This window comes from Megalopta genalis, chromosome 1, assembly GCF_051020955.1.
Source record: "Megalopta genalis isolate 19385.01 chromosome 1, iyMegGena1_principal, whole genome shotgun sequence".
In the NCBI taxonomy this organism is placed as follows: Eukaryota; Metazoa; Arthropoda; class Insecta; order Hymenoptera; family Halictidae; genus Megalopta; species Megalopta genalis.
Window position 1 is genome coordinate 9,387,045 of NC_135013.1, and position 9,009 is coordinate 9,396,053.

A 9,009-nucleotide genomic window follows, 5' to 3' on the forward strand; every position below is an offset into this window, starting at 1 on the left:
GCTGTACAGTATTTGGTGTATATGGCGGCATCATGGTATACGTCCTTAATCCGTTCCAGTTGTATTCTAAACAAAGGTCGTATACCAGACAAGATTGTTCGCATACAAACAGGACGTATGCCGAGGTACCATTGTACTATGTAAAAGCATGTAAAAGTTTTTCGTTTGTGCTAAATCATATTCCGATAACAAATTAAATCGGTTTTGGCCTATCGCGTCAACTCATCTGATCACTAATCAAACGGTCAATCTTATTACGTAATGTGAGAAAACTGTTTCAAAGGAGCTTCGATGGTAACTATAATGTATAAACGTATAATTATTTACTAAGCAATATTAGCCTTATTAACGAAATAGGTTACATAACGTTCAATTATCATTATGTAATACTGTATAGTATTACCCATCGCAAATGGGATTGGATGATACCAATGGATTTCCATTGAAGTTGTCCAATCCTATTTGTGAGGTTTCCTCTCCGCCACTTGGAGCAGATTTCGAGCAGAATCTTTGACACCATTGGATACACTAGGCACCAATGGATACACTGGCCTTGAATGGAAATTTCAAGAACGGTCAGGCGCCTGAGAGCTCTGTATAAATCTTGCAATATGTTCAGAGAGGTTCAAAAGTCCTCCGCATTGTGTTTGAACAATTGGTTGCGATCTTTTATAGAGATTTGTTTTATCTATGTGCCGGTTATGTAGCGTTGTATATGTGTATATTTGTAGAGCTTGGATAGCATTAGTGAAATAAGAGGAGTATTGCTCGTGTCAACGTAATTCTACTAAATTATTTAAGCGATACGAACTGCACGTTGTGCATGAGGAGATATAGTGCATACGTCTGACAATAAAGTTGAGAAGCGATATGAGTACGTAAAGTATAAGTGTATATCGTCGAATAACCCGAAAAAACGATTCCCTCGGTTCTATCGCTTGGTTATCACGTATATGTGTGTGATTATATAATTATATTTCTGCTGTTCGAATATACATTCTAGGTCGAGCTGCTACCATCGAGCGATTACGTTTACACTAGGATGGTCCTTAGCTATAGAAATCAAAAATGGTTTTTTAGTCTTTTTTGGCTTACCTCTTTAAATCGTGCTACATGGTGAAGAAATAATGTGTACAAAATTTCGGAGTGATTGGACAACGGGAATCCGTGCCGCAATTGGAAGCAAAGAATTTTTAAATTTTTATTATTTACGTTAATTTCAATGTAAATGTGTTTCACTGTTTTAGTGGCAGTACTATATAATATTACTTAAACTTAATTTCTAATTATACATCATAATAAAACTAATTGAAATATCTTGATCAATATATGGCTTTTATCAAGATTGATTTGCTGGCATTTGGATAATGTCGTCAATCATCTTCTAATACTTGTAAAATGAATTGTTTATTATCTTAATTTTTCGTTAATAAGCTATTATAATTGGTGATAAGTTTCATGTCTTGTTCTGCAATGCCATTAACTACTTTTAAATTCCTTATTATTTCTAACATAGTTTTATACGTTTCATCGCTTTCTCAAACAGAAGCGTCTTCGTATAAAAGATCAATATTTATGTGAAATCTAGGAAAGAAATTGTGACATTCCAATGAGATGAAATTTTCTATGCCCATATTAACCCTTTGCACTCGAAGCTATTTTAACTCTAAAATATAAAATCATTTTTCTAACTTATAGTATTTCTATTTTATATGGCAAAATGCATTTTATGCACATGAAATTGATACTTGGGACTCGTCCAATAGTTACATTCTTAACAATTTTTTAAATCTAAACTTTGTTAATATAAAAGTTATCTTAAAGCGTGATACAATAAATTTTAGTGGTGCCTCAGAGTCACCACTCGAGTGCAAAGGGTTAATCATATGCCTCTTTATATCCGAAAACAATTTTGTATCAAAAAAAGCTAATGTTGCACATTCTGGAATTAAATACCATAAATGTCCACTGAATTTATGTATTGTTACTTCACTTGTGCTTTTACCAACTTCTTTATACTTGTAAAGCTGTTACAGAAATTGCAGATCTTGGTTGGGCGCATTTGTAGCAATTGGTATATTAAATCACGCTTTAAGATATAATATAATATAAATATATATATAGTAATTTGAACATTAAGGACCACCCTAATATACACACACACTTTGTTTAATTAAATATATATGACGCAACCTAGCTAGCATGTGAATTTATTTGAATTTAGCAATTGTTTCTTTGAGGAGTAATGACGGGAACAGAATTTCAATGAAAACATCCATTTGTAGGTATACAAAAATTCTCTCAAAATACTCTATAACTTACTATACCGCATTTATCGTTGGGCGATGATATTTGGTTTATGAACATCATTAAATAATGCCCGATATCGTTACTCTTACTTCAATTATTTCCATTGTTATTGCGTTGTCACAATTGTGATTAAAATAAAAAAACGTTCACATGCATTTCTTTATTGTGCGTTTCACGATTTTGTGTGATTTTGTAATCGAACACTGCAAACATTTGCAATTGTACAGTGGGTCAAAGTGACGAAATTATGTAAAAATCAAAGAATTTTTGATAGAAATCAGATAAAGCAATGTTCTTTTTTTACGTTAATGAATATTTCTTATTCTGGAAAATTTATGTCCTTGAAATATTGTAACAAAATTGTGATTTATCCAATATCATGTACAGTTGCATTGTTTTTATGACATGTTATACATCATTTCACATAGATTTTGACACGTTAATTTTCCAAATCCGTTCACAGAGTTCATCTTCAGAAGTTTGAAAAAAATTGGTTTAAGTGTAAAAACTAACGAAATCGTGATTTTTTCGTTGAAATTATTTAATAACCTGTTGATTTTTTTCAAAACTCTGATGACATCAATAAATTTTGCGGTTGAATTTGAAATCAGCGTGTCAAAATCTACGGAAAATGATGTATAACATATGATTACAATGTTCCATCTATACATGGCATTGGATAAATCATAAAGTTTAAAGTTTAACGTAAATTTTCCAGGTTTAAAAATACTCGTACTACATTCTCTCTATTCATTCCTTATTCTGAAACCATTTCAGCTTTAACGTAAAAAGAAAACGTCTTTTCATCTTACTTTTATCAAAAGTAATTGATTTTGACACAACTTTGTCACTTTGTTTATTATGCGTCGTCGCGCGATTGCAGCGTAAGAAAACGCATGTGTTCAGCGAGTCTTAAATCCGTTTTACACGAAGATGCTTGTATGTATCGCGATACGCATGTGATGAATACGGATCGTTAATTTAATTGAACGTAAACGTTCAAACAGGAATAAAATACGGCGATACTTTTTCTCATGTTGAACGCTGTATTGCATATGCGTATCGTGATACAAGTATATTAGTGTGAAAGAGATCGGACGGTATCGCAAGCGTTCGCTGAGGAAGTATTAGACAACAATTTGTCGTGAGTTAATTAATCCATACAATCACAATGAATCACTGTCTGGTTGCTCTTCTCTAGCGTAGTATGTAAATACTTTCATTTACATGCGAAGCGTCCCAGACATTGTTATGAAGTCTTACATTTCCATACAGATCTACCGTTCAAGAACAAAAGACGTTTAATTTTAATTTTAACACTATTTGCCTGTGTACTAGGTTTACTTCACGATTCAACAAAAGGAGAATTAAGGGTGGAACTAGTACAGGTGGTGAGTATGGACTTCAATTTGACTCGATCATTTCCATTGAATTTCCGTGAGTCGAACGTGATAGTTAATATCCATTTTAATTGATGGAATGTATTACTGTTCTTTGAACTTCGTCATGCCAATTCTGTTTTATCACGACTCGGTCAAGTCGAAAACGAAATCGACTATCTTTATTTTATTGAATTTTTAATTTTTTTCTAGTTGTTTAGACATGGAGACCGAACACCACGTGAGAATGAACTCTGGCCGAAAGATCTGGAGGATTTATCGGTTTACGAACCAATGGGACTCGGACAGTTGACAAATGTGTTTGTTATAAACGCGTAAATACGACACAAATTTTGTGAATATAATTCCATTTAAGTTACAATTAACGATGTTTTTTTCAGGTAGGAAAACTGAGGGAATATGGTATCGGAAAATTGTTAAGAAACCGCTATGACAAGTTTTTAGGAGATGTTTACCATCCTACTGACGTGTACGCTTATAGTACGAATTTTGATAGAACAAAGATGTCTCTACAGTTAGTTTTGGCTGCTCTTTATCCTCCAAGTTCAGAGCAAGCATGGAACAATAGATTGTCATGGATGCCGATACCTATGCACTATATGCCGGAGAAAATGGATTATTTGCTGAGACCAGAATACTCGCCAATGTAAGCGTCTAAATGGGCATTCCGTTTTCTCTTATCTCGGAAAGGATACCTACGAGCGGTCGATAACGGTAGAGGAGCTCGTATAATCGATTCTAATAATCAGCAATTACATAGATCGTCTGTAATCCATATGCATATTTATTTTTAACAGATTTTCAGAAGCACTAAAAAATGCACGAAATTTAGAAGAAGTTCGTAGAAAAGTTTCGCAATACAAAGATTTCCTGAGCTTTCTAAGTGAAAAAACCGGAAAGATCGAAATGAATGTAACAGATGGGTACGAAGTTTATAATAAGCTGCAGACACAGGTACAGTCGGGCGCTTCTTAAGTTATTTATTAAGTCGCTAGTGGGGAATTATAATAAGAATTGAATGTCTAAAGCAGTTTCTATGTTGCTTCCTTAATTATACACGAACTAATTTTACAGAAGAGCATGAATTTGACGATGCCCGAGTGGTGTACAGAGGAAGTGATGAAGACCTTGCAATCTATCGTGTTACTTGAATACGAAACTCGCTCTCAGACAACGCAACTGAAACGTGTAAACGGAGGCACGCTTATCAGGACATTTATCGAAAATGTACAACTGAACGAGGACCGCGAAAGGCCACGAAAAATCTATTTGTACAGCGGACATGAATCAAATATCGCTGGATTCGTGAGAGCTCATAATTTCACAGAACCGGCGCTACCAAATTACGGTACCGCGATTATATTTGAAAAACTAAGCGACGAAGCTGGCAAGCAGTTCGTTAGGGTAATTGATTTTGAATGTTGCGCTACACAAAATTCAAACGCTACGAATGAAAATTCTAACACTAGAACGATCAAATCTATCAAAATGGTGAAATTCTGGTTGATTCTATTGTAAAAATGTTTTCGATAAAAATTATTTGTTCAGCTCTATTTCCTAATAAAAATCGTGCAATATCTCGATAAACGCGATTTCGTACGAACCATTGAATTGTTCACAAAGTAATTTCGTTCTTTTTTTATAATTTACAAGTATCTGATTGAATTATATATTGACCATTTTGGTCTAATATACCTGTTGTCATCTTTCTGGTGGTAGCAAGATTTCACGCTAAAAATTTGAGCCAAGTGATTTTTGACATCTTCGTTTGAGATAAACGTTTTACCATTTAAGAAATGTAAAGTCCGGAGCAACTAACAATCCGAGGGTGCCAGATTTGACGAATGTGATGGGGATGGTAATAAATTTCATCCAAGCTGTAACAGCTTCTGACGAGTTGTCAAAGTTGTATGAGGTCTGGTATTGTCGTGAAACACTACACCTTTTCTATTGATCGATTCTCCATCCACATCGATGGCTACAAAAACTACAAAAAAATGACTATGAAAAAAGATACTTTATACATAGTATTCGTCTCTTAATATCAATCAAATTCCATTCACAATATTTTTTCTAATGTTACTATTGGAGGAGATACTGAAGTGGTCAGTTTTAAGCGAAACCTCTGTATAATGACAATACGGTTTCCAATGAAATCGACTGATGAAAAATACAACTAATGCTTCTGTTGGTAAAAAAACGCAATTACTTTCCGAACAACTCAATAGTCACTTTTAAAGCTCGGCTATTCTAGTGTTAATTCATGCTTTATAAAATAATTTGTCGATTCAATGTAGTTCGTAATTATGGATCGAATAACATAATTTATTTTTAGTTGCTCCTTTGGACCGGAGTTACGGAAGAGTTGATACCTTATAAGTTCGACGGTCATGACGAAGTTCTCCCGTTCGATAAATATAAAGAGTTAATAAACGACGTTCTACCATCCGAAGAGGAAATGTATTCAGCATGGCATCATCTTTCAAAAGATGATCTACATAAACTATATGAAGATAAAGTTAATTTAAATTAAAGCAGTTAATTAGATTCATTTTAGCAATTAAACAGTAACCTGCCTAAATGCTTTAATTTCTATTCAGCTCGGAGTGAAAATAGCTAAATATATTTTGTATAATAAAGATAAATTCATAATAGATGTTAATAATAAAAAGTATTTTCTTAAATATATTTAAGTGTAAGAAAGTCTGGTTTGTAGGAGAAATATCTAGTTTTGTATGAATTTGTATATACGTGTTTATATACATTGTTTATTCGTACAGATACATTAAATTGTTATTACAAAAGTTTACTTTCCGTTGATTCTGTCGTGAAATATTTTGATCTGGTACATGCACTCTACTAAGTGGTCACCTGAGATACACTTCTTAAAGATACACCCTTTTCGAAAATACTAGGTATCCAATACTTCCCAGAATTTCTTAGGGCAAAATGTCAACTCTTTTCAAATCCTTGTACTTATCTAGTCTCATTCCTAACGCATCTGGCGTTTTGACGATGCCCTGTATATTCACTCAAGATTTCATTTATGAACCTACTTTGATGTAATAGAAAATTCTCAGAATTTTCAGAATTAATTTTGTAATCATTGGTTGTTTTCCTTACTTCAATATTAATTTGTTTATTATACTATCATTTTTATCAATTATTACATATAAATATCCGTAACAGAAACAAATAATCAGCTTTCTCGATATCAATAAATTTAATGTAATATTTGTTAACAGTTGCTACTGATAACAATGTTCATAACTGAGTTGTATGAACTTTCATAATCACTGTTTATTTGCTGTCTCAATTCATCAGCGACCAAACCAATTTCTCTTCTTCGCAAAAACACATTTGCTTCTAATTATCTTTTGATTCTTCAGTTCTTCCATAGCACCGTAAATAACAATTTATAACTTTTCGGTGAGACTGTGGATTTTCTCGCAAACCTGGATATGCCTGCCACATGGCACGGTTTTCCAGTTTTAATTTGAACCATCTCATGTTTGGAAATTCTCACCAGTACGCATTCTAATATTGATTCGAATTAGCCCCTTAAAATCGAGACATTTTCTACAGAACCGTAGATAGTGTGACGGACTCGCAACATGCAGAGAAATAATTTTCGGACGTGGAAATTCTAACAGGTCAGAGGGACCCATCGTAAAACGGACGAAGTCCAGTTGCTGGGCATTGTTAGAGAATACTCACAGGCGTCGAGTTTTCCCGAAATTGTTTTATGAGAGGTAACTCTCTCCCTCCGTTTTCAAGGGTAACGTATTCCCCTCTCCTTGCTTTTAGCAATTCGGAACTCGTCAACTGGGATGAAAAAGAAGGAGAGAGGAATGCGCTAACCTTGAAAACGGGGAGAGAGAGTTACCTCTCATAGAACAATTTCGGGAAAACTCGACGCCTGTGAGTATTCTCTAGGTGGATGGTGCTACGTCAGACAAACGACGCTGACCTGATGCGTAGATCTCTCTCTCTCTCTCTCGCACCGTCACCTCTCATTGGTCAGTGTTTTCCGTTAATAACTCGTAAACAAAGCCGCAGATTGCATTTTCGCAAAGGAAAAGTTACTTCAAATGACCTCAGCTACCCCTCATTTTCAGCTGTTAAAATAATTGTGGACCACCCTGTATGTTGACTCAAGATTTCATTTATGAACCTACTTTGGTGTAATAGAAAATTCTCAGAATTTTCAGAATTAATTTTGTAATCATTAGTTGTTTTCCTTACTTCAATATTAATTTGTTTATTATACTATAATTTTTATTAATTATTACATATAAATATCCGTAACAAAAACAAATTAATCAGCTTTCATCGACTTTAAACTAGTTTTCATTAAGATTCTGATTAATTTTTTTATACTGGCACATTCCCACTTTGAAGAACTTTCGCACCTTCAATAATGACTCTTTGTAAAGATTTCATGTATACATTCCTCTTTGGTTTATTATTTAGATAAGCGGTCTCGATATCAATAAATTTAACGTAATATTTGTTAACAGCTGCTACTGATAACAATGTTCATAACTGAGTTGTATGAACTTTCATAATCACTGTTTATTTGCTGTCTCAATTCATCAGCGACCAAACCAATTTCTCTTCTTCGCAAAAACACATTTGCTTCTAATTATCTTTTGATTCTTCAGTTCTTCCATAGCACCGTATATAACAATTTATAACTTTTCGGTGAGACTGTGGATTTTCTCGCAAACCGGGATATGCCTGCCACATGGCACGGTTTTCCAGTTTTAATTTGAACTATCTCATTGTTGGAAATTCTCACCAGTACGCATTCTAATATTGATTCGAATTAGCCCCTTAAAATCGAGATATTTTCTACAGAACCGTAGATAGTGTGACGGACTCGCAACATGCAGAGAAATAATTTTCGGACGTGGAAATTCTAACAGGTCAGACAGACCCATCGTAAAACGGACGAAGTCCAGTTGCTGGGCATTGTTAGAGAATACTCACAGGCGTCGAGTTTTCCCGAAATTGTTTTATGAGAGGTAACTCTCTCCCTCCGTTTTCAAGGGTAACGTATTCCCCTCTCCTTGCTTTTAGCAATTCGGAACTCGTCATCTGGGATGAAAAAGAAGGAGAGAGGAATGCGCTAACCTTGAAAACGGGGAGAGAGAGTTACCTCTCATAGAACAATTTCGGGAAAACTCGACGCCTGTGAGTATTCTCTAGGTGGATGGTGCTACGTCAGACAAGTGACGCTGACGTATTGCGTAGATTAAATTAGGTTTGTAAGCATAAGTATAAGCAAGAACAAGTA

At 34.3% G+C, this 9,009-nt stretch overlaps 1 protein-coding gene and 1 long non-coding RNA gene across 9 annotated transcripts; one reads left to right on the forward strand and one right to left on the reverse strand.

Moving 5' to 3' along the window:
* LOC117228831 (venom acid phosphatase Acph-1) lies at nt 1–6,398 on the forward strand. 8 transcript variants are annotated; one of them, XR_013033061.1, is made up of 8 exons: nt 354–874; nt 3,586–3,701; nt 3,903–4,007; nt 4,091–4,356; nt 4,508–4,664; nt 4,785–5,114; nt 5,505–5,625; nt 6,046–6,244. XR_013033061.1 is itself a non-coding variant. In XM_076520697.1 (8 exons), exons 4-8 carry the CDS (start codon nt 3,984–3,986, stop codon nt 6,241–6,243), a joined length of 975 nt encoding a protein of 324 aa, XP_076376812.1. In that variant the 5' UTR covers nt 369–874; nt 1,004–2,285; nt 3,649–3,701; nt 3,903–3,983; the 3' UTR covers nt 6,244–6,398. The 8 variants fall into 8 exon arrangements, 7 of the variants coding, with proteins under 7 accessions (XP_076376820.1, XP_076376816.1, XP_033340729.2 ...); XM_076520697.1 differs by lacking the exon at nt 5,505–5,625 and adding an exon at nt 1,004–2,285 and having other exon boundaries at nt 369–874; nt 3,649–3,701; nt 6,046–6,398; XM_076520699.1 differs by lacking the exon at nt 5,505–5,625 and adding an exon at nt 2,225–2,285 and having other exon boundaries at nt 369–874; nt 3,649–3,701; nt 6,046–6,398.
* Nucleotides 6,399–6,464: 66 nt separating this feature from the next.
* On the reverse strand, nt 6,465–8,841 carry LOC117228832 (uncharacterized). The gene is made up of 2 exons (XR_004492386.2): nt 7,428–8,841; nt 6,465–7,270 (listed from the first exon to the last, which is right to left on the reverse strand). It is a non-coding gene; the product is annotated as an uncharacterized LOC117228832 (long non-coding RNA).
* Between the last annotated feature and the right edge of the window lie 168 nt (nt 8,842–9,009).